We start from the raw sequence: 26,162 nt of genomic DNA, 5'->3' as shown, positions 1-26,162 counted from the left end.
ATCAGCAGGACTAAAATTTATCAATAATTCCAAGAGTAACAAAAGGATAGAGACTCTGTCATTAACCCATTAGTGCCTCAATGGAAATTCAAATTGTTCCCTAGCTGTCAGTGTTAACGTACAGAAAGGGTTGTATGTAGTCTTTTCTTAGACCCAGCCATCCCTCTCTCCCAGCCAGGACCAAATGCTAATACCAAGATGGAGCTCTTGTAAGCAAGTAGTGGTTTGTAGCCCTGCAGCTGCTCAAATATCCGATCAGTTGCTGTTAGGATAGCACGGGGGATTGGTATTAAACTCTGCCAACAATATATTGTATCATTTATATAAAATATACAACTTGTTAGCATTTATTTTTAACTTACTGTTGAAATACACCAGAACTATTTCAGTTATTCCTGGGTGTTAAATGGACATCTGCATGAATTGCAGTGCTACGGTAAATATTTCTGAGCATAGACAGGTAGAGGCAATAAAAAAAACGGAAAAATCTTAAATTGCCGATATTGTCACAGAGTTGCCATGCAGAATGAAGTTGTTTGACAAAGTGTTTCCCTGGTGATTTGGCTGTAGATGAAAATGTCTTCAGCAATAAAATTTCATGTTTGGGTCTCAGCTCTGTGTGCTCATCAATCAGTAAATGGCATATCAAGGATCTTTTTGCTGGATTAGTTAATCTGGTGGCAGAAATATGTGAAACATTGATATTCCTTGGAATTTTTGTGCATACTTGTTTTACTCTTAAACACATTCATTTTAACAAAATATATTTTGTCAGCTACAACTTACTTTACTAATCAACAGTGCTGCATTATGACAGGTATAAAACTTTTTTATGTACAAAGATTTTCATAGTTACCAATAGCAAAACACTGCAAGTGGTTTTCAGTCAAGGGAAATAGGTGTTGGTACTTTTAGTGACAACGCATGTACGAATCATAATAATGGGGTAAGCTGTGTACATCGCTTGCAGGTTTTTACAATATTCTCTAACCACCAAATATCTTCTATAATTTTAGTCACTATTCTTTTTGTTTTAACCACAATTTATTAGAATTAATCATGTTCCATAACTGCTGATACTTAAAATATCATTAATAGGTTTAGAAATTTCAATTACATGGTAGCAAAAGAATAAATCACCTGCTCCTTTAATTACCTCTGGTACACCATATGAACGAAGAAGATCTTCAGGGAAACTGCCTTCTGTGTTACTGAATGACTGTCAGTGAAGAAGTTGCTTTCCTTAAAGGATACTGTATTAAAGACATGATTTCACACTCTTTTATGCAACATCTGTTGCTGCCAGTACTAAGTCTTACACAGTAATTTCAAATATGACAGATGCCAGTAATAACTGTTATTTCATACCTACCGTATATACTCGATCATAAGCCAGTTAGTTTATAAGCTGACCCTCCCCCCCCCCCCCCCAGATGGATAAGTAAAAATGGATTTTTTTTGTAACTTGTTCATAAACCGACCCTATAATTCAGGGGTCAGCAAACTTTGGCTCCCAGGCTATCAGGATAAGCCGCTGGCGGGCCGAGATGGTTTGTTTACCTCGAGCGTCTGCAGGCACGGAGGTAAACCTAAGTAAACAAAGTGTCCTGGCGTGCCAGCTGCTTACCCTGATGGGCTGGGACAGCAACTGGTGGGGAAATTTTTTTGGGGGGAGAGGGAAGCTGGGAGTCAGGGGAATAACCTCTGTGACCACCCCCCACATGACCCCACCCCTAGCCCGGGACCCCCACACTCTCCCCATCCCTTCCCACCTTATCTGGGGAGGGCCAGGGGAAGATGTCTCTGGCCTGGTTGGAGCTGCTCTTGCAGGCTGGGCAACGCGGCCACAGCCTGCTCCAGGGGACCAGATGGGGCGGTACGGCTGCAGCATGTTCCAGCAGGCTGGGCCGGGTGGCACGACCACAGTGTGCTCCGGCAGGCTGGGCGGCATGGCCACAGCCTGCTCTGGGGGGGCAGGGCTGAGCGGCACGGCTGCAGCCTGCCAGCCCCGGAGCTGCAGCTGCTTTGGAGGCTGCGGGGAGAGTAGCGTGGCCAGAAGCAGAGAGACTCTGGCTCTGCCTCTTTCCTGCTGGCTGTGCTGCCTCTCTGTGCTCCTTCTGTTGGGGGGAGGGGCTGTGTCCCACCTCTCCCTCTATATACCTGTTCATAAGCCGACCCCCTTCTCTGATGCTTCCCTTTTTTACTAAAAAAAATTCGGCTTATGAATGAATATATACGGTACTTATTAAACACAGGTTAGATTTTACTGAGAGCCATATAAAGATTTTGTATAAAATACAGAAATCAGTATATATTTGAAAAATATCCCTGCCTTTTATTTCAGGCAACTGCAGTGAAATACACTAAAACATATTGTACCCAAACCTGTGTTTTGGAGTACCACATCCATCTGATAGCAAATATTCCAGGAGAACAGTTATTCTTGCAGTGTTTTCCAATTGCATCTTTTCAAAAGGAGTTGTTCCTGTAATATTGTCAAGACCAACCAGTGGCGGGTAGGGGGAGGAAGGAGGAATCATCTGGAAAGAGAAGGATCTGAAAGGAGAGAGACTAAGAAAGAGGGTGGTGAATTTATAAGAGAAACAAGAAAAGGATGACTGAAGAGGTAAGTGTGGGGGCGCGGGGGAGACCAGGAAGTTGAGAGAAACGGAGAGGGAGGAAGGCAAGAAAAATGCAAAGAGCCAGTGAAAATACATGAAGACAACTAGCTGATTAGGCAAATGAGAGTGTGAAGAAATAACAGAAAAACAGAGGAAGTTAAGTAAAAGTAGAAATCCAGGATACAGAATAACCAGTCAGGGCCGGTTCTGGCTTTTTTGCCGCCCCAGGCAAAAAAGCCTTCCGCCGCCCCCAGCTGTGGCCCCGCTCTCCCCAGCCGGCCGGAGCACCGCAGGGAGGGCGGTGAGCCCAGCCGTGGCCCCGCTCTCCCCAGCCGGCCGGCCGGAGCGCCAGGGGGAGGGCAGCGAGCCCGGCCGCGGCCCCGCTCTCCCCGGCCGGGGAGAGGGCGGCGAGCCGGCCGGGGCCCCACTCTCCCCGACCGGCCGGAGCGCCGCTCCTCTCCAGGTGCCACCCCAAGCACATGCTTGGTAGGCTGGTGCCTGGAGCCGGCCCTGTAACCAGTGAATAGAGGGTAGAATGGCACAAACTTCACTGACAGGGGAAAACAGTTTGCAAGAAACAAAAATGGGTAGAGGAAAAAGGTAGAGGAAAAGGAGACAGCCACAAGCACAAAATTTCTTTTAAAAAGCATGAGTGGGTGTTCCTTTTCAACAGCAAAAAAATTGTAATGTCTGTATTGCTGCTGTATTGGCAAAGTCTCTGATTCCTCTAAGAATCATTTGGGACAAATTGAGATCGTAGTTTTAACTCAAGTCCTGGAAATAAGTCAGAACAGTTTTAGGTTGTCTCCAATTTCATGATGTTTACAATATGCCAATTTTGTGCCTTTTTTTTCCAGCCCAAACTAGCAAACCCTTAATTGTGACTACTCAAACAAATAAGGGTTGCAGGATTGGGCTATAGGGTGTCAGACTTGGGGGATAAACACGCAACTGCTTCATTCTGTTAAATTAAATTGTGGCTTGGATTACCTACCTGTGCAAGGGAGTAAAAAAATCTTCACAGGCTATACAGACCTGGGATCCAAGAGTCAGCAGGACTAAACACAGAACAACTGTGCAAGGGTGGTGGGGAATAGTCAGAGCATTGACCCCATCCCTTTATTTGCTGGCCAACACAGTTGAGACACTACTGGAGGGGGACAGGGCATAATTTTTGGCTGGCATAAGCAGTAAATTACTGTATTATGGAAAATGGGGTGGGGGGGAAATGTGGCTACAGGAGAGGGTGTGCTGCCTCTTACTATAGGCTCTGTTCTTGTGACAAAGCTTAGCTCATTGTTATCACTTCACAGGATAATTGAAAGTCATTAGGTTATTAACTAATAGGTCTTTCCCATCTCCTAACTTTTTAGTATTTTATGAAAATAAGAGTAAAATTCCACTGAATTTTGTAAAAGAAAAATAGTTTTTTCTTAGTTACTTATGTGGGAGTCGGACAGCATTTAATGTATTGAAGGCAGTGAGAAAAAAATTGAGCATAAGGTACAGAGACATGTAGGTTGGCTTTGGATGAACACATTTGTGTGTGAAAATTGCACATCACCTCCAAGAAAATGGCTTTTTTCCCTGTGTACTGAAAGGTGTTGTAAACTTCTCATTGCAGCATGTGCACTTCTTTATGCACACGCGCACACACACATTGTAGTAATTCTAAACTAATTATTTAATGGGTTTTTCCTCCCCTTACTAAATATATATATATTTTTAAACTCAATTTTTATGCAGAAGAACTACAAGGAAATCTGCTGTAAAACTGTCAGTTCCTGCCTGGAAATAAGATGGCGTTAAAAACCAAGTTAAATGAGACCTTGTGACCTGTTCCAGTACTGAAGTAATGTAGATTCAGTGTAGGTACAATGTGAGCTGTAATAGCGAATAGTCATGGCCCAACTAGAGTGGAAAAGCAAATAGGGGTTTAGGTAGTAACGCTTCCCTAGAAAAGACCAAAAATAAGTAAAGTTGGGTTACTTTGTCTTTAGCTTGTTTAAATTATTTCCGCCCTCTGTGGCCATAGCAAGTCCAAAAAGAAAAGTGAACACTACTCACATGTTTGCAGGATCAGATCCCAAGCCTGTGCACAGTAGAGAGAGAGTAGATAAGCATTTAAAAATAAACTAAGGTGGTATTTTCTAAACTTTGTTTTCTTCCCTGAAGCAAGATCCCTGCTGGCATAAATTAGCGTAGCTCCATTTTCTTGAGTGAAGCGACACTGATTTTACATCAGCTGGGAATACAGAGTATTATTGTTTGTAATTGGCATTACAGTGGTACCTAGGGCATGCAGTCAGGAATCGTGGCCCCATTGTGCCTTTCTGACATTGTCCCTACATGCTCATGCTATTCTTTTGCATTAATCCTTAGCAATTTTCCATGTTTCCACCTTTTATAGGATTCTTTTTTGATTTTCAGGTCATTAAAGAGCTCCTGATAGACACATTGGCTTCTTACTATTCTTCCTATTTCTCCTTCGTATCAGGATAGTTTGCTGTTATGCTTTTCATATTGTCTTCTTGAGAAACTGTCAGCTCTCCTGAACTCCTTTTTCCCTTAGCTTTTCTTCCCATGGGCCCTTACCTACCAGTTTTCTGAGTTTGTTGTGGTATGTCCATGCTGCAGCTGGAAGCAAGCCTCCTAAACCGGGTAGACAGACTTGTGGTAGCAAAGCTTGAGCTATCGCACCAAAAATAGCTGTATGGACGTTGCAGCACTGGCAGAGCTTCGGGCTTGCCACCTGAGCTCGGACCCAGGGGATAGGGTAAGCTTGAGCTCAAATGGCTGTCCCAGCCTCTTCTGGTGCCACAACATTCACACAGCTAGTTTTAGCGTGCTAGCGCAAGCCCCACTAGCACAAATCTTGGAGACTCGCTCCCAGCTGCAGTGTAGACCTCCTTAATGTCTGTTTTTTAAAAAATCTGTTCTCCTTATTCTGCTGCTCTCACACCTTCATTTGTGTAGAATTAAGAAATCTATCTTTTCATGATCACTTTCACCCAAATTGCTTTCAGCCTTCAGATTCCCAACCAATTCCTCCTTGTTAATCAGAATTAGGTCTAAAATGGCTGTCCCTCTGGTTACTTCCTCCACCTTCTGAAACAAGACGTTGTCCCCAATATCTTCAAAGAATTTATTGGACACTTTGTGTTTTGCTGTATTGCTTTTCCAACAGATATCGGGGTAGTTAAAGTCCCCGATTACTACCAGGTCTCTTGTTCTGGAAATGTGTTTGTTCTAGAAATGTCTCATCCACCTTCTCCTTCTGATATGGTTGTCTACAGTAGACCCCTACCATGATGTAACCCATGTTTTCCCAGGTTATCTTTACTCAGAGACTTTCCATTGGTCTGGCTTTCATTTCTTCTGGATCTCAGAACAAGTCAGTACATTCTTGATGTACAGTGCAAGAGCGCCTCCCTTTTTTCCCTGCCTGTTTTTCCTGAATGAGCTATTCCCTCTATACCAGTATTCCAGTCATGAGATTTATCCCACCAAGTCTCTGTGATCCCAAGCAAGTCATAATTAAGGTTAAGATTTTATCATGATTATTTTTAGTAAAAGTCATGGATTGGTTGCGGGCTTGTGTACTGATACTTCCAGTTCTTCCTGGTTTTCTCCCCCATACTCCTCCACTTGTATACAGACATCTAAAATGTTGAGCACTCCAGAGTCCCCCAGTGTTTTCCCTTTTGTTGCTCCTATGACCCTATTGTAATTAGCTATTCCACTCCCCAACATTTAGCAGTTGGTTGAGATGTTTAGACCTACTGGCGGGCTTTTGTCACCGCCTCCCTTCAAACCTAGTTTGAAACCCTCCTCACCTAGGGTTGCCAGCCCTCCCAGTCTTGCCGGGAGTCTCCTGGAACCAGGCGCTATCTCCCAGAGGCTACTTCAGCCAAACCGGGAGATTTTAGGGCTAACAGTCTGGCAGTGCAACAGGGCTAAGACAGGCTTTCTACCTGCCCTGCCTCCGCACTGCTCCTGGAAACAGCTGGCACGTCCCTGTGGCCCCTGGGGGTGGGCAGGAAGTCTCTGTGTGCTGCCCCCACCCTGAGCACCGACTCCAAAATTCCCATGGGCCAGGAACCGCAGCTAATGGGAGCTGTGGGGGCAGTGCTTGTGTTTAGGGGCAGCACGTGGAGACCCCCTGCCTCCCCCAAAGGCCGCTGCCAGAAGGATGTGCCGGTTGCTTTTGGGAGCTGCCTGAGGTAAGCACCTCACCTCCTCCTGCACCCCAGCCCAGAGCCTGCACCCAAACTCCCTCCCAGAGCCCACACCACCTCCTGCACCCAAACCCCTGCCTCAGCCTGGTGAAAGTGAGTGAGGGTAGGGGAGAGCGAGTGATGGAGGGAGCGGGGATGGAGGGAGTGTAGAATGGGGCCTCAGAGATGAGGCGGAACAGGGGCGTGACCTCAGGACAAGGGTGTTTGGGTTTGTGTGATTAGATGGCAACCCTATCCTCACTGTTGCTACCATGGGTTAGTTATCTCACTGTTTATTTAAAACAAAACAAAACAAAAAACACAGAACCCCTCACCTTGTTGGCAGTGAAGACCTAGCCAAAGAGATCAATAATACCTATTCTCAGAGCCATATTTTATAGTTAAGACCTAACACACAAATGCCTGAACATCAAGAATCCAAGCACAATCCTTACAAAAGGGGCAGGATTTCCTCCCTGCACTGGAGTAACTGTTTTGGGTCCTGAGCCTTATTGAACAGCACCTTGTGAGACTTCTTCTCTTCTCCTAGCCCTGTTTTCTGATTCACGTGGCACCCGGTGGACCTGCTGCTCACATACTAGTCATAAGCCTAGCTTTTCCTGATGATAGAGCTCAGCTGGGACAGCATCTCCTCATTGCCCAGATGTGGACACGTGCTCTGACATCTTCCTTGGGCCAACTTGAAACACATGTGCATGTTAGTGCTGACATACATGGCCAATCAGATCTGTAAAAGAACTGTGATCTTGCAGAAGTGGGGGATGGTGCAATGAGATCTAGGTCTTGTTCACCCCGATTTGTAAAGGTGAGCAGCTTCCAGAAAGCTAACCCCAGGCAATATAGTAAAATAAACTAGAGAGAGCACTTTAAAAGTGACTGGTTCAGTGTGGGATGGTAGTGGAAGTACTATTTGTACTAATGCAGCTGTGTGCTAGTGCTGTTTGTGTACCCTAAGGCTGGACTGATGGATAGTATGGTAGCTAGTTTTGCTCAGACTAGAAGCTGGGTTCTCTCTTCAGATCCAACTCCAGAGGCACGAAGGGGCTGTAAGTGGCCAGTAGAGAATACACCCTCAGAAAGAAGGAAACTCTCTGCTGGTTATGTATGCCACCTCCGGGCCTTGCATCTGCCACCACTCCCAGACTCCGTGTAGGCTGCAGGGACAGAGTGAGGCTGACCTCTGATTTGCTACACCTATTCTCTACTGGTATAGGGTCCATTAAAGACTCTGTCAGTGGCCCAACTTAGAGATGTCTGGGAGCAGCTTCCATGAGACCTTCCCAGTGGTACCCAAACCCTAATGTAAGAGAATATGGTAGTGTGAAGTTATGGGAGTTCCTGCTGATTATCTGATTGGAGCAGCTGATCAGTTCTTGGGGCTTTTAAATCACTAAAAACTTTGAGTGGTAGGTCTGAAAAGTTTGTTTTAGAAATGAGGGCAAAGTGGGGTTTAGTAGGACCATTAATTCTCTACGGAACTCAGTCATGTGAATCTGCATGCTAATTGAATAGAAAGAGCTTTATATAGAACTGAATCAATTGCCAGTGAGTTGTCAGTAAATGTATCTCCTGAGCCCCATGCTATTGACAGACTAATGAAGTATCTTCTGAGATACAGAGCCATTGGCAAATCTTTCTCTAATTTCCTTCTCTCCCCCCACACCATCTAGTATTTTTTTTTAACACTAACTTTATGTTGCAAGTGCTGGGGGGTGGGGGGAGGGGCATGCTTCAGCTGCCAGTGGTAGCCAGCTGTTTGCCACCCAATGTGCGTAGTGTGGACCATAGCAAACAGATCAGAATGTTCTTGTATGTTTCAGGGTACCAATCTCTCATGCTGAAAGTTAACGGAAACATTTTAGAGGAAACCCTAGATTCAGAGGCCCGTATATATCACTTCTGCAACATGTTCAAAAAATCCATGCAACTGGAGTCTTGCAATTCTTCACCTGGGACTGCAGCTATGCAGCTGGATCTCCATTGTTAGTTTTCCTACCTTCCTAGTTAGATGATGCAATGTAAGATATTGTTTCAAATCTATATTCCCTTTCCGCTCCCCCAAGATCAAAAGGCACCATTACATCGTTTTGTATTAATCTTTGACACTTTCAGAATACCCAGAGGAGTCTTATGATTGAATAAGCTAGTTCCCATCCTCTACGTTCCACATCTTCCCCCATTACCCGAGTATGCATAGTACCAACAATGTAGGATGTGAACTCTGCTTCCTTTAATGCCGATAAGATGCTCGGCAAGAGCAGACTGTGCTGATACACATTAGCCCACCTTGTAACAGGAACTGCTTTGGTTAATGAATGCAGTGAGTTTACTGGTGTATCACTGTTTCTGGTAATGGCTATAAAAAGGGGATGCATTCTATCCATGTTTCAGATTTGCAGTCCACAGCACATTTAACTAAACCCTGGCTAGATGTCAATATATTACAATATTTTTTTAATGTTTTGTGGACTTTTATAGACAATATACCTATCTGGCTGCATGGAAACTGCATATCAGTGACTTTGCCTAGACAAATTAAATAATGATGAGCATGGTACTTGGTTGGTGTCATAAAGAGGTGCTTGTTTTTCTAGTTTTCAAAAAATGCCTGAGTTGTTAACACTAATTACAAAGCAATTTATTATGAAATATGTATGTTAACTGTGAACAATCTAGAAAACACTATCTGTGCACTTCCTGAGCCATTTTATTCAGTAGTTTAAGTGAAATATAAATTCTCAGTGATTTCCAGGAAAATTATACTGAGATATTATCTCTGTAAAATGTTTTCTTTTTATATAATGTGCAGACTGCATTTTCTTCCTTCGAGTGTAGCGTTGCTCCTCCATTATATGCCAAGTCCTGAACTCACTGAAGTCAATGTCAGAACTTCTATTGATTTTATTGGAAGCAGAATCAAGCCTGTTGTTCACCATCACTGCATCTAAATGAAAGCTTGGGAAGGAGAGCCGCACATTGAGGATATTAGGCCTTGAAACCAGGTTGACAGAGACCAAGGAAGTCCGAAGTATCAGATGGTGCCAGAGTTTTGTTCCACTGTAGTCTTCTCCATAACCATCCACAAAGAGTGAAGATTTTAAAATTGGGCAAGGTCTTTAATGTTAAATGAGCAAAGGTTTAACCAGTGCTTGTTAGAGGGTGGTCAGCATCTTGTTCTTATGGAGTGGGACATATTTAACAGTTCAGATCATCAATGGACCAAAGTCTTCTCAGCTGGCTTTCACCAGCTGTAATGGCTATGGGCTCATCTTGCCTGGTCATGCTCTTCATCTCCTCAAATTCATCTAGGACTATTGAAAATGAAATCGGGTGAAATGCTGCCAGCAAAGCCTCTTATTAATTATTTGTTATGATTTGTTAGCTCAAAGGGAGCACAGTCCTTTTCTCAAAATGCTTATGATCTATAAATATTGTATGTCTACTCGTGTTCTGATACTGTTCCCATTTGTGGCCAAGTTTGTTTTGAGAACCACGCTCTAAAGAAAGGGTGATGTAAACAGGAAAAGGTAAATATCAGAACAATGTGTTGTGCTATCTCAATAACTGGTGCAGTTTGCTGATTGCTCAATTACATTTTAACAGTATGATCTCAGTAATGAAGAGCTGACTAGTAAGTATAGTTTGGTATAATTCCCCAAGTGCTCTTGAAATATAACACAGCAAGAAAGTGTATAATGAAAAATAATGGAGAGGTAGCTGGGGGCTTACCTTATGATCTGTGTTCATTACAATAAATGACATTTTCACTGCAGTGTTACCATAAAGATTATTGGCTGCTGTGTAACGTGGGTCTCTCCTGAATAGAACAGCTTTGTCTGCATAGTGTTAGCCATGGAAAAAAACACTAAAGATCTGCTTAATTTATTAATAATTTTCCATATATTAATGGTGTACTGCTCTGGTCAAAATTATTGATAGGAAAATGGAGATGCGCTTCCCTTATAGCCAGTTGTTTCATGATCCAGTGGTAATCAGTATGTGTGTCACCATCTCTGATGCCCCACAACTCCAAATATGCATCTGGAAGGCCCATAGACTAGTAATTAGCTCTCCATGAGCAAGGAGTCATTGACCTCGGTCTTGCAGAATTGTAGGGTTTTCAGTGTGAGGAAATATGTGATGTGGGAAAAGTTTGAGTGAACAGGTTTGAATTTGAGATGAGAATTACCAAGGGACTAAAAACAGAATCTTAACAATACTTACTTTTATTTCAGTATATCTTAAAAAAAAAAAAGCCTATTCCACAATCTAGGCCCCATGCCATCAGTTAAGAATACATTTAAAAATTCCATCCAGCAGGCAGCACCCAGTTAGTAAACACCTCACCAATGCTCTTCCTCCACATAGCCCATAAACCCTAAAAGCAAACAAACAAAATCCCCACGCTAATCTGCCTCACTCTCCCCAAGCACCTGCTCACAAAGATGGGTTTCGCCATGTGTCCTGGAGATCAATGCACTTGGGCTGTTTTGGACCAATGGCATGGAGTTAAAGGGTCACTGCTGGGAACCTGACGAAAGGATTTCATGAGAGACAACAAAAGTCCATGTTTGCATTGCTAAAGCAGCCTGGTTGGAAAAAAATCAATCCAAAATGGAAACCCTCCAGTTTCCCCACTCTTCCTTCTCCCATAGAACTGGAGTATGGGGGGGGGGGAATGGTTGCCTTTCTGAAAGATGAGCTTTAGCTAGACACAAGTTGTTGGGCTTAATTAGGGGCAACTGGGTGAAATGTATTGTCCTGTGACATGAATGGGATCAGAGTAGATGATCTCTTAGTCCCTTCTGGCCTTAAACTCTATGAATCTATGCAGCGTTCACCTCTGCTACCAAGGTCACAGGCAAAGTGGGATCCCTAATTCCACCCACTAACATGGAACCCCTTAGTTGCAGTTAGATGATCCTGGTAGAAGCACTTATAGCATTAGACACACGTTCCCCTGGAGGGAGCAGTTTGAAGCAGCTCGGCAGAGATGGGGCTCATGGCTAGTAAAACCAGTATGCGTTCTAGGAAGCCTATATAAACCTGCACTACCCTGACCTTTGCTTGCATACAGCTATTCATTCCAAATACATGAATTAGTCGGGCCACTACCTTCTACATAAGAATGGGCATACTGGGTCAGACCAAAGGTTAATCTAGCCCACTATCCTGTCTTCCAACAGTGACCAATGCCAGGTAACCCAGAGGGAATGAACAGAACAGATAATCATCAAGTGATCCATCTCCTGTCGCCCTTTCCCAGCTTCTGACAAACAGAGGCTACGGACACCATCCCTGCCCATCTTGGCCAATAGCCATTAAGGGACCTATCCTCCATGAACTTATCTAGTTCTGTTTAGAACCCTGTTCTAGCAGCATGGCTGCACTCTTCTGTGGATTTGAGGGCTTTTCTGCTTCATTTTGTTCCCTTGCATACTCCTTAGTGAAGAAAAGGAGCTAGGGATCACTCAGAAGTAGTAGAATCCAAACCATGGCCCAGAAGTGGCCAGAAGAGGGATTACATAGGAGCAACTATGGCAACTTTATGGTACCCAAAGTTTCTTTTCTTCCAGTGGCATAGCTGTCCCAACACCAAGGATTGTGAGTTTTCCCTCTTCTACAAGCAATGAGATCCACCAGCCCCACCATATAGCATCACGACCACAGTTTAATTCCAGGAGATTTTATTTTTTGTAAAAAATTGTGTTCATATAGTAGAAAATCCCTGGAGTTCCTGGTCTCTTCTTTGTATCAGTAAACTCATTGTAGTTAGAGGGAAAGAAATGCATAACTGCTTTCCATAGAATAACTTAAAGAAAACCACTCAGTTAGTACTTAGCCATTTTACCAAAAACTATATGAAGAACCTTGAAATCAGTTGCTGAAACATTAATATATATATATATATATATATATAATTATTGGTTTTAAATTGAAAGGGCTTAACATGAACAGCAGCATTAATGTAAGGGGGGGTTAAAGAAGACTGTTTTTTACTAGGTCAGGGAAGGTCTGAATATGTTTTATGTATTTTTGCTCATTGTTTGTCCAGGGTTAGTTTGAGAGCAGGCAGGTGTTTCTGATCTCAAGTCAGTGGCCCAGACTATAGTCCCAACCACATAAATCAGTGCAGGGTGCAGCTTTATATACTGCATGCTCAGACAGTAAAAGGCACACACAAAACACAGGTGTGATGCTACAGATCACTTTGAGTAAACAAAACACACACTAGAGCGGTCACAAGCACTGTTTCCTGTAGATGCATTTTGCTCCACGGCCTGCACTGCCTCTTGCTAGAATAGCTGACCCCTCTGGCTCCGCCTATTCTTGTTCATTGATTGGAGGATGCCACTTGTGCAAAAGGACATCTCAGCCCCTTCAGGCCTGTAGAGTTTGGGGGTGAAACCTGTATCTGGTGCCTAAACCCTTCTCCTAATCAAATGTGGATGGAAAAATACATTTTAAGCTGTGGAAGGGGGGCATCTTTTAAGATTCCCACTGACATCAATGCATATTCTCAGGAGTAAGGGCTTAGAGAAAAACCTCATTGAGTTTCTCCATTACTTGAATATTCTAAAATGAATGCAAGCATTCTACTAGGGAAGAGAGCGAGAGATGGAAGGGGTGGAGGACATAAATGATATGTACCCATAGTAAGATATTCACAGATTGGGAGACTGTCACTTGCCCCATGCAAAGACAGAATGAGATGTAAGATGTTCCTTACTCCACTGCTTGGGCAGGCTGCTTCACCAGCTTATACATGGACGGCAGAGTAGGCTTCACACGGCCTCTACTCCCTCTTCTTTCTGTGCAGAGCAGGATGGTGGCTGGCCAGCAGATGCACTGTCACAGACTGAGAAGTACCCTGGTGTTGGCCAGTAGCAGATTGCTTCCCTCATGAAGCATGGGGCGAACCAGGGAGTGAGTTATGATTCTGAATATCACAATTCTTTTCTTGGGCTATTGCAGTTACCTGCCACTCCTCACTTGGAGATAGGAGCAATGTCTCTGTCTAGCCCATTGTTGCACATGTCTAAAGGATCTAAGCAAAATTTCCTATACAAATATTCCATGCTTTGAGAAAGATCTAAGATCCTGGGCCCAGTAATCAGGATTGCATAAGCAGCCCCTTGTGCCAGAATGGGATAGTCAATGGGACTTGGTATGAGCAATGAGGGCCACCATTGTGGATCCACTTGCAAACGTAGGGCCTAAATGAGTAATATTTTCTAATTATGATTCATGCTTGTTCAAAATTGAGCTAGTTTGGGTCAGGCTACCTTACGTGGAGAAAGATAACCCTCTGCCCACAACCCCTTCTGGCATCCTTTTGACTATTCTGGATTTGTTGGGGGACATCTTGTCAGTGTCAGAGACTTTATAAATGAAATCTTAATTTAGGTTTCTGCTCACAGAACAGGAAGAGGAGCATTTTTTAAGTTTATAAGTGCATCCTGCTTCTTCATTTGATTGTTTTATAGAGATCCCCTTCATTCTTCTATTTTGCTGTACACACTGGCCAAGATTTTCAAGTGACTCCATTTTTGGGTGCCCAACCCAATACACCTTAGAGGCCCGATTTTTTTAAAGCATAGGTGCTCAGCAGTTTCAGAAAATGTCAGTGTGTGCTGAGCACCCATCTGCTGCAATTCAGGCCTCTTTAACACACAGAATCACTATTCATTTTTGCAACTGTTGGTGTGTTTCTTTTTCTTTAAAGGGATTTTGTATAAGCTTCCAACAGTGCTCCTCTGTCAAGGTGCCCATCTAAGGTATAGAATTGAAAAAGGTGTTATGCTCAGAGGGTATTAAAAGATGGCTTTTTTATTATAAAAGAATTGCAAAGCATCCTCTTGGAATTCTTTAACAAAAACGTTTAACATTGATTAACACAGAAAGATCAACTCGAGGAACTGTGGATAAAATCAGTCTTTCCCGAAGCTGCTGTTTCCAATTTACTTAAAATCACAGTCAGATTAAACATCACAAGCCAGTAAAAGTTTCCTTCCCTATCTTACTAATGACAGCTTATTAACTTACCGACAGTTATGGTGGATTCTCCATCACTGGAAAATTTTAGATCCAATTTGGCTCATTTTCTAAAATATATGCTGTAGTTCAACCATAGCTATTGAACTTGAAGCAGAAATTAATTCAGGAAAGTCCAATGGTCTGAGTTGGCAGGAGGTCAGACTAGAGCAGGGGTAGGCAACCTATGGCACATGTGCCGAAGGCGGCACGCCAGCTGATTTTCAGTGGCACTCACACTGCTCGGGTCTTGGCCACTGGCCCAGAGGGCTCTGCATTTTAATTTAATTTTAAATGAAGCTTCTTGAAACATTTTAAAAACCTTATTTACTTTACATACAACAATAGTTTAGTTATATATTATAGACTTATAGAAAGAGATCTTCTAAAAACGTTAAAATGTATTACTCGCACGTGAATCCTTAAAGTAGAGTGAATAAATGAAGACTCGGCACACCATTTCTAAAAGGTTGCCGACCTCTGGACTAGAGGATCACAATGGTCCCTTCTGGCCTTAAAGTGTATTATTAAAAAGTAACATTTTAGAAACCTAGTTTACTCTTCTTTTTATTTACTTTGTGCCTTCTGGTTTAGCTTGGACTGTGTAAATAGGCTAGTCGGTTTCACTTTTGTTTGTAGTCTAGAGTCAGAGGAATCTTGCCCACCTCAAAACCCAAATGAGACCCAACATTTTATAGAACCCTAATCAGTGTGTGTGAAATATGCCCGGCCATGTGATGGCCTCATCATAAGCCAGGTGGAGAGCTCGCCGTCAAAATACAGTAACTCCTCGCTTAACGGTGTAGTTATGTTCCTGAAAAATGCGACTTTAAGCGAAATGATGTTAAGTGAATCCAATTTCCCCATAAGAATTAATGTAAATAGGGAGGGTTAGGTTCCAGGGAAATTTTTTTCACCAGACAAAAAACTATATGTTATATAGATATACACACAGTATACGTTTTAAACAAACAATTGAACACTGTTCACAGTTATGATGATTGTGAACCTTGGTTGAGGTGGTGAAGTTAGAGGGTGGAAGAGGGTGGGATATTTCCCAGGGAATACCTTACTGCTAAATGATAAACTAGCACTTGGCTGAGCCCTCAAGGGTTAACACGTTGTTAATGTAGCCTCTCATCAAGGCAGCACCAACAGGAAGCAGGGGAGATAGCATAGCAGACAGAGACAGACACACACCTTGTGTGTGGGGGAGAGAGAGAGATGCACACTGCCCCTTTAAGTAAGCTGGCCCACTCTTAAGTGCATTGTCTTTTTAAGAGGGTCAGGAAGTTGCGACAGCAGTTGCTGCCCCAAGCGCTCTCTCTATCTCTCTCTGTCCATGTCCCCTCCCTGCTCTATATGGAGAAGGGGTAAGCGGGTTGCAGGAGCAGGTGGGAGGGGGACACCCTGACAGCCTCCCCCTTCCCCCTGCACAGCAAGCAGGAGTCTCTGGGAGCAGCTCCAAGGTTGAGGGCAGGAGCAGCACATGGCAGTGGGGGGAGGGACAACTGAACTGCTAATTGATAGCCTGCTGGGTGGCTGCAACACAGGGAACTTAAGGGAGTGGGGAGCTGATAGGGGCTGTCGGTCCACCCTGGTTACAAGCCCCCACCAGCTAGCTGCAACAGGCTGCTCTTCCTGCAAGCAGTGGACAAAGCAGGCGGCTGCCAAACAACATCAGAAGGGAGCACAACTTTAAACGAGCATGTTCCCTAATTGATCAGCAGTGTAACCACGTTAACCAGGACAGCTTTAAGTGAGGAGTTACTGTAAGCCAGTGGGCACTCGGCAAGGATGTGCGACATAGACTGAAGTTGACCTCAGCTGCTTTGCGGGTCATTAGAAAAGCCCCATTTAAAGAGAGAGATTGGCTGCACAGTTGTCTGTCCTGCTCGAAACCGGTACAGGGATGACCACAGGTGACTTGCAAATCAAATCCTGGTGGACAGATGGTTGAGTTAGTGACAAGAAAGTGATTAATGACTGACCACTCATCGCACCAAGCAGATTCCACTGTCATGTCCTGTAGGGGCATAAATGACCATAAAGGTCGTCTAGAAGACAGATGAGCTGGCAGGTGGTTGAAGGGGCCTGCGTACAAAAGCAGGTCGCTGTTCTCATGGCTCTTAGCCAGCAGCATGACAGAGACCTTCTCACGGCAAATACAGGGTCGTGCTAAGTTACTAAGTATTGGTAGCCATGGCAACAGAGTTGCCTGTAAAGCCCCAGTAGCAATACTCATAGCTTTGTTAAGCTCTACAGTGACCAGCCTCATGTGAGAAGAGCGACAACAGACAAGAGCACAGCACTCTGCTGTTGAATAGCAAGGGCTGATGTTCTAAGTATCCAGGTGCTCCACCCCAGATCGAACCAGTCAATTTTCTGAGCACGTTGTTTCAAGCGCTGACTTTGGCTGCCATCTTCCCTCAAGCGGTTGCAGTATATTAATGACCTATCCAATGTCACATTGCAGTAAAGTGGGTTTAGAGCATGCTGCAGGCATTGGCTGTTGAGGAAAACTTTAAACTCGTGGCTTGCATTATGCAGATGAAATGCACTAGAAACCGTCTTGGAAAAGCTCAGCTGTGGGCGCCATCGACTACAGTAGTCTGCCATGAGCTTCATATCATCATTCAAGACCTAGTCAATTTCTGAGGACTGAGCTAGGAAGCTGCAGCAGATGTCCGCATAGATTAACTTGTGGGAGAATGTAGCTGGCAGGTCAGTGATGTGCACATTGAAGAGTATCAGTGAAAGAACTGAGCCTTGAGGAAGACCATTGATCTGACACTTCCAAGAGCTACAGCAGTTGCCCATGTGTACTCTAAACCGCATATAGAACCATGGTTTGACAGCTCCCCACTATAGGCAATCTACCTGTTCCTTACTTGACAACCAAGCCACTGCCCGAAGGTGCAGGACAATGCATCTGCTACTACCACTAGCAGTTGAGGTTGCAGGATACCTGCGTGCCATCACTGGTGCTGCGGTGAAGTACAGCTGCCAGGAGAGGGAGACACATGGAGCAGCTACCTAAGGTGTTGGGAAATGGGAAAGAGTGATGGAGTAGAAAGACTGATGGATTTGGAGAAGGGAAGCGTATGGAATTGATGGACGTGTTTTGGTGGGAAAATTATTTTATCCAGGAAACATCATGTGTATCTGACTGAGATGAAACATCTTTGTGGGAGCCCTTTGTTATAATGTTGGCAGCACTTCATTGTTGCTTAGTGATATTAGCCAACCAATCTCAAAGCAGAAACACCACCACAAGACTTGTTTAACCAGCACAGCCTGCGCTTTGATTATGCGCAGTGAACTGTTCTCTAACAAGCTGCATACCAAGAATTATTTGCTGAAGAAATTCACAAATAATTTCAAATAATGAATACATCTGACAATTCTGCCATCTGTTCTCAGAGCATTTGCAAACACAGGGGTGAACTAAATTAATTGAATAAGTGAATCTTTTTTAATTATTTGAACTTCCCTACTTAGAACACAGGAAATGCAGTTCACTTTGGAATGTGTGAAGAAACCAGATTTTCATATTACTTGTTCGTTTATTGTTAATTTAACAGTCACCTAATTAATAAATGTAACAGTTATTGGTAAATTAACAAATTTTAAGACATTTTCAAAGTAGTTAAAAATTCCGTCTTTCACACACTGCAAAGGTGAACTGCATTCTCTGGATTTGTCTCCTTCCCAGTACAAGGGCTACCTTGAGGTAGCATTGGCAATGTAGCAGCTCCCATAGAGGGAAACGCCAGCCCCATTTGCAGCATGGAGATCCTGAAACAGTGACAGGCAGGGCTAAAACCTGCTTGGGGGCTGGGGGAGAGAAATGTTGTTGTGTGTTCTTTTGAAGTAAATATTTAGCTACAGTATCTAAGGTATTAATTATAATAATCATTGCATACGAACTAGAGAAGCTAGCAGTGTATTTACAACAAGCAGCAGCATTCTGAATCTTTCATGTTTTTCTCACCTTTTACGATACGGTACCTGATGATAGTATTTCATCCAGGATTGTGTGTGACTGTGCATGTTCATAGCACTCTACATAAAAAAACCCTATAGTTGTTCCTTCACCACACAGTGACAAAGCAATGCATTTTCCCATGGCTGTATTTTGGAATCTTTGGAAATGCTTAGGGCCCCAAATCTTTTACCTGAATGTGCTGTCCTCTAATGCCACATGTTTTTAGCCTTTAAAAAAACAATCCGCAACGAACACAGATCTACACATATTGTTTGGGGGGTGGGAGGGGCAAGTCAGACTCTGACCCTTACTCTGAAATCAGCTGAGACTGGTCTCAAACTATTTAGATATTTCCTTTGTATGTTTAATACATTTTTGCTATGATTGTGTTTGTTCTTGTTCCCCTCTCTGCCTTTAGATGTAGCTTTTTAGTTATTGAGGGAGGTAACGTAGACTAGAAAGGGCGTGGGGGAAATTATTTTGATGGTGATTTTAAAAAATTTTTTTACAGTATTTTCCAACTTTGTGAATTTTAAACAGTAATTATTTTTTAAAGTTACAGATGTTAATAAGAGTCAATGTTTTCACACTACATGCCTGTTAGTGCCTTTTAATTCATGCCTGTTAGTTAATGCTGTAAATTGCAACATTTGGCAATTTGTAGTTTAATTTAGAAGGATCACCTACTTTCTTAAATGCTTAAGTAATGTAGCAAGCTGCAGTTATTGATTCTCTCTGAATTTATTACAAGAAAGCTGTATTTGCTCTTTCCTCTTGGGAATGCACCTCCTGAACTGCATGCTTGCTAGTGACAGCTTAGACCCCTGATACATAACCAAAGACCTCGCCTAATATCCTTGCAACTGCTTAGGGAATTTTTATTAAGTAAAGGCATCATTAAAGAGGACAGAATGATGAAGTTTAATGAGAATCTTTCTCACATGATATTGTTAGTTTTGCTGTAGCAGCTACAGTGCTCTTATTTGTTACTTCCAGTTGGGCAGATAGGAAATGCAGTGGGGTTTTGTGATATTTGTATATGTGGAAACAGTTGTGTTCACCAGAGATTGTTAAAACGTTTATTATATATATTACATATATATAACAATTGCTGCATGGGCTAATTACAGATGTCTGAAGTGTGTATTTGCAATCCAAATTTCATGCTTTAGTTTTAGCTTGTTGACAGAGATTTGGATGTAGAATTCCTCATAGAAATAGAACATCCATGTAAACATATGATGTTACAGATTACCAGATGTAAAGCTGTGTGCCAGATTACTGATCAATTCCCATAGACAGTGGGCACCTTTAAACTCAACATTCCAAACCCTGGGTACTCACAGTATCATTATAATAGGTACCAAATCACAATGGATTGATTAAATGGAGCCCAGATCCATTCTAACCAAATGGAGTTTCATTTTCTTTTAATCCATATAGGTAGGCCCTCTGAATAGCCCAGTTCAGTAGCTTTGAGTGGGGAGCCATGAGTGACTTCTGGTGGTATTCCTTAAACCCACTGAAAATTATGAACATCTGGGGCCTAGTTCTATCTTCATTGACTCCAGTGAAGTTTCCCTAGTATACGAGAAGGCAAAATTGTGTCCCAAATGTATTGTTAGGTTGAGGTGTACGTGTACCCATTTATTCTTTTTGCATGTTGTTGTTGTTACACCAGGGATATGGGCCTCCTTGTATTGGGTATTGTACAAACGCAGAAAAGAGACAGTCCCTACCCTGGAGAGTTGCTACAATCTGAAGATGTCTGATCCTGGTTCTCCCTGTGCATAGAGGATTAGTTAGTTTGATAGTTTTCAAGGAGTATATCTTGAGCTGCGATAGCAATGTGCAACTGAAACTTACTTGAAATTTCTCCAAGGAACCCACCAACTGAGTGGGTTCTGCGAAGGAAGCTTTAGGTTCACACAAGAAAGGGCACAAGGAATGTCTTATGAAAGGGAAAGCTTACAAGTTAAGCTAAGGTACTACTACTAATTTAATACTCCCACACATAGCGGAAGGGAGAAGAAAGATGTTACAACTGAATTAAGTTTTTCTGTTTTCGTGACAAACGATCAAAAAGAATGTTGCCCAGTTAGACCTTTGACAAAATTTCATTGTTTATACTAACACTGTCAGAATCCAGCCTCTCCGTAGCAGAAACATGCATGAAGCGCGCGCGCGCACACACACACACACACACACACACACACACACACACCCTTACCTCAGGGGAACCCCCCACTAATCCACATTCTGCCAATCTGCAAACTTCAAAATTTGTGCCAAAAAGGCAGTCTTTCCCCCACTTCTCAGCAGCTAGTTTATAGCCCACAAGCTGTACTACAAGACATTTCATTGTGTTATGAGATATTGTCATGTATATTAAATGACACTACAATTGTTAGTTCTCAAAAGAGAGAAAATGCATTTCGTGATAAACAATATGAATAATATATGTTCATTTACTTCTGATTTGCCAAATGCATTAATTTGCGGTGTCTCCCCCCAGGGCCGGCTCCAGGCACCAGCTGAGCAAGCTGGTGCTTGGGGCGGCAGATTGTTGGAGGCGGCATTCCGCCCAATCCTAGGGCGGCACGGCCGCTTGTTTGTTTGTTTGTTTGTTTTTGTTTTTTGTTCTTGTTCCACTCCGGCCGCCCTGTAGGGGGCGGCGGCGCGGAGAACCAGGGCAGTCCTCTTCCTTCCCTCCCCGCCGACCGGAGCGGAGCCCTCGCGGCAGGAGGCGGTGCAGTGGGAGGGGCCGCGTGGCAGCGCCCCTGCTGTAGCCCTGGCCGCCCCCTTCTCTCTCTCTCTCTCTCTCTCTCTCTCTCTCCTGCCCGCTCTCCCACCCACCCTCCCCCCCCCCCAGCCGATCCCCCTGCACCTGCACTCCGGCTGCGCCGCCCTTTTTTTGTTTGTTTGTTTGGGGCGGCCAAAAAGCCAGAACCGGCCCTGTCTCCCCCAGTTATTAGTGAGTTTCTTCTGTGCAACATGCCAGAAACCAGTTCAGATACTTAACAAAAAGTGTATACAGATTCCTAACACTACAGCCTTCCCACTATACAAGAAAAAGGAAAAAAGTGAAATAACTCCAGCAGTGCCATTCGGAAAAGAAAAATACACATCAGACGTTCCCAAAGCACAGAAAATGTGGACTCCAGTATCCACCCCCGCAAAAATCCACATGCAACACTTGAAAATACCACACTGATTTCCCCTCCAGAAACCCCGCCTGGGAAACGCATGGAAAACTTACTTCAGCAGTCTCCCAGCTTTCCTCTCCCTTCTCCAAGCCCTAAGAGTCCTCCTTCCTCTTCTTCTGACCCCACAGCTCTAAAGGCCCCCTCCCCCCAACCTTGAGCCAATGTCAGTTGATGGAAGAAGCTGTGAGGGCAGGATAGGGTGAAGAGAAAGCTGTGCAGTGATGCTCCTAGACCCCTGTATCCCCTTCTGCTTCTTAGTGCCTATAGTGAGAAAAGCACTTTCTGGTTGTTTTGGGGCTCAGATCCAGGGATTCTGTTTAAATTCAACCCTGCGAGGGCTCAGTGTTGAGTTTCTCAATATTCAGATTGTATGCTCTTTGGGTTTGTACAGCACCTAGCGCAGTTGGGCCCCTTTCTTGGTTAGTCCTTAGACACTACTATAATAAATGGGATTAAAAGTAATGTATGAAAAATGTTCATATTCCACTCCAAGGTCATGTTAAAATTTCTTTAGCGTCAGAAATCAAGCTTAAAAAATAAAACAGTATATAGCTGTAAACATAGTATATAGTATAACATAGTATATGTGTTTGCAGATTTGAGCATGTATTTCCATTTATCAGCTGGTAACTTTCAACATCATAAAATTGTTGTTAATGTGCTTCAGATGATCAGCTCCATGTAGCCACAAAAGAGTCAGCTCTTTCATTTTTATCTTGGAGTGTCTCCTGACAAGAGTATCTCCTTCCATTCAAATTTCAATTCACACACAGCACTGGATAGCTTAAGATTAAAAGTAAAACAAGTTTCTTAACAAAAGGAGATAGTATTTTAAGTGAGTTCAAGTATGAGGGATAAAATTAGAAATGGTTACAAGCAAATAAAAGTGAATATCACTTTCTAGAGATCAAGACTTAACAAAACTACAGTCTTGCTTCAAGGTAAGATTTTTACCATACTACCTTCCAGCAAGAAGCTGGCCACCCTCTGGTCAGAAGCTCCCACAAAGTCCAACGTGCTCAGTTCCTTTGTCGTCTTGGGTGAAAGACAACTTGGGATTCTTTGCCTCTCTCTTTTATGGTCCAGTGAACCTTTGAAGTGGATGCTTCTGAAGGCAAGCCCCAAAGTAAAGTTAATTCAAGCTGTGAGGAAGTAAGACATGGAGACTGCTGGTAAAAGAAATTCCATGCTGCTTTATTTCCCCCAGTGGTGTTTGCTGAAATGCAAATGAGCTGCTGTTTGACATGTGATTGTGAATTGACTCTGACACCTAGCTGGAGGTGTCAGCCTGTCCTTTGACTGGGAGAAACCAGTTTACCCACTCTGCAGACTTGTCTAGTAAACGCAGTTCAGTTCCACATTTTCTTCATATTTTTATGATTCCTCAGGCATTTACCATGCATACACCACACAAGAATATTAATGATCAGTGTGGTGTTAGTTTTCTAGTGATACCTTCCATGATACGTATCAGATACACTGTATGACATTAATGAATTGAGGGTACATATTACTGGTCAGGCCAGCTGAAACTCTCTAACATTACCAGTGAACATCTTGCAATAGGATGCTCTTAGCTTAATTCTGGGAATATGTGACCCTATCGCTTACCATAGTGCCATTCATTCTGTTCATGGGAAATGTCACTGAAGGTAACTTTGAGTTAAGGAGCACGTTAATTTCAAAAAGTTAGTGTCAAACTTGGTTGGCAATCTGATAGTATGGGATAGCCACTGAGACAGCAGAGTGATACTGAGGTATTATTAGGGTCACCTTTCAGAGGGATTTCAGTAGTGTCATCGTTCCATGTGTTTGTACAACTAGATGGGTCGTGTCTAAACTACAAACTTAATTACTGTGGTGGCTGTTGTGCACACTACCCTCCTTCTGTCGCTCCCTCACAAGGAGCACTTCCACCAACTGAAAAGGGGCAGTGTGGGGGGGGGGAGAGCTGAGCTCCAGGTCTCAGTCCCCCACATCTGAAAGTACAACTGCCCCCCTGGCACTTCCCACCTTCCCACTCCCAGAGAGCTGCACCCGAAGTCCGGCCAGCTGCCGTGCTCCAGGCGGGAAGCGGGATCCTGGGGGTATGGGGGCAGCAAGGCTCCCAGCAGGGAGCCTAGGTGGCAGCCCGGCTTGGAGCAGAGACCCAGGTGGGGAGCCAGAAGCTGACTTTCTTGTCAATTTCACGGCTCCAGTGGAGACATGAAATTGACAAGAATGACAGCCAATGTAAGGAACACAGTATTTACAGAGAGGTTGCATGACCATAACTACATCGACATAAGCCCTACGCCTCTCGTGGAGGTGGAGTTATGTCAGTGTAGTAGGGCACTTACATCGGCAGGAGCAAGGCTGTAGTGTAGATACTGACATATTTAGGTTGATATAAGCTGCCTTATGTCAACTTAACTCTGTAGTGTGACCAAGCCTTAGAGAAAGCAAAGCTCAGGATACTTTCCCCTCTGGACACACTGACATCCCTTCAGAAAATGTCTCTAAAAAGCAGTTTGTGTCAATAAGGGAAGTTAAATTTGAGCTGTAGTTATTTTGAGTAGGCTTTCAATGAAGTTTAATCAGGATTATTCATAAATTATCTGTTAATTATCTGATGTTTAGTTAAATCTTCTCTGACATTTAGTCTATTTAGCTTTGCCGTGAATGCTAGCCATCTTAATTGTTGGATACTTTGTCAACATTTAATCAGTGGTACTTATTAATGTGGCATTGATGTGTTGGTAGCTATCCCACTACTATCAATCATGTGTGAACAGACAGAGAAGACTCTGACACCATTGCTCTCTGTCACATTATCAAGCCCTTGGGTTTTCTGGTTAGGTGTGATGCTCACTGTGCCGTAAATGGGTACTCTATCTCTCCAGTTCAACCCAATTTTTGTCACTGTTAACTTAAATACACATACTCTGAGCCTTTATTCCATAACTGTGCTATATAAAGGTTGCTGTTTTCTGAAGGCAAAACTGATTTTTGCCTTTACAGTTTTTAAACTCCGTTTTTCCTAGTGTTAACCTCCTGATGAGTCAAAGAAAACTAATGTTTTCACCTGTACTGCAGCTTAAAGTCTAATATGAATTTCAAGCATATACAGTTAAAATAAACTAATGACCCTCTGCTTTCTTGAGCTTCAGTAACTAAATGCATTGTGTAATGTGCAGTTGGTTGAAAGCCCATATGTTATGATGGTATCACAAATGTTTGTCTCATTTCTTTGCAGTCTCTATGGCAGACACATGCAGGCAAACCCCGAACCTCCAAAGAAGAACAATGATAAGTCAAAGAAGATCAGTCGTAAACCTCTGGCAGCAAAGAACAAATAAGTCACTGGCATGTGCCAGCGTTTTTAAGGCTTTTTTTCTTCTTTTTTTCCTGCATGTGCCTAAAATATTTCTAAATGTTTACTGAAGAAATGCTGTTACTCATTTTATAAGAAAGCAAAGACTCTTCAATCAACACCAATCTGCCAAATGCACTGCTTTTAAGACCTTGCTTAAGGAATACAATATTATACATTCTCCTAATTACTACTAAAACCATGTTGCCAATTAGTATATCACTGTCAGACACCATTTTTAACTTTTATATTTATATGTATATGAAAAACAATATGAAATATTTTCTGTTCACATATATCACATGTCCTGCTATGTTTTATTATAAGTTTTCCTGCACAAGTACATAAATTAGTTATACATCATATAATATTACAAGTGATTTTAATAAAATCTTTATTTGTATTGTGTTGCATTCTTCAGTAGAATTTAAAAAAATAAGGTAATGTTCTTGGGAAATATACATAGCCTAGTTTCCTGTTAGTCATTTTTAGTTGTACTATGGCATTTTGTCTGTGATACAAGTTAGTTAAAATGTAAAGCCTTCTGTCTAAGAAGTGATATATTTTAATCAGTTTCACTTTTTTCTCATATCGGTGTGTCACACTTTTTTCCACTGAAGATTGTTTTTAAATTGGGGAGAGGGGAGACAAAAAAACATTATCTCTATGAAGGGCTGCCAGCTGCCAAACACTATATTTGGAAGAAAACATTCTCATTTGAAG

At 42.9% G+C, this 26,162-nt stretch overlaps 1 protein-coding gene across 1 annotated transcript in view; it reads left to right on the top strand.

Annotated features, from left to right (window-relative positions):
• RSU1 (Ras suppressor protein 1) overlaps positions 1-25,842 on the top strand; it is a 187,212-nt gene extending 161,370 nt beyond the window's left edge. Inside the window, exon 9 of the mRNA XM_054020597.1 lies at positions 25,323-25,842. Within this exon, the coding sequence (XP_053876572.1) occupies positions 25,323-25,425 (103 nt within the window). The 3' untranslated portion in view covers positions 25,426-25,842. The remainder of the gene's footprint in view (positions 1-25,322) is intronic.
• The last annotated feature ends 320 nt before the right edge of the window (positions 25,843-26,162 follow it).

Source organism: Malaclemys terrapin, chromosome 2, assembly GCF_027887155.1.
Source record: "Malaclemys terrapin pileata isolate rMalTer1 chromosome 2, rMalTer1.hap1, whole genome shotgun sequence".
NCBI lineage: Eukaryota > Metazoa > Chordata > Testudines > Emydidae > Malaclemys > Malaclemys terrapin.
The sequence above is the reverse complement of the archived record's forward strand: the minus strand, read 5'-3'. Positions and strand labels throughout refer to the sequence as shown.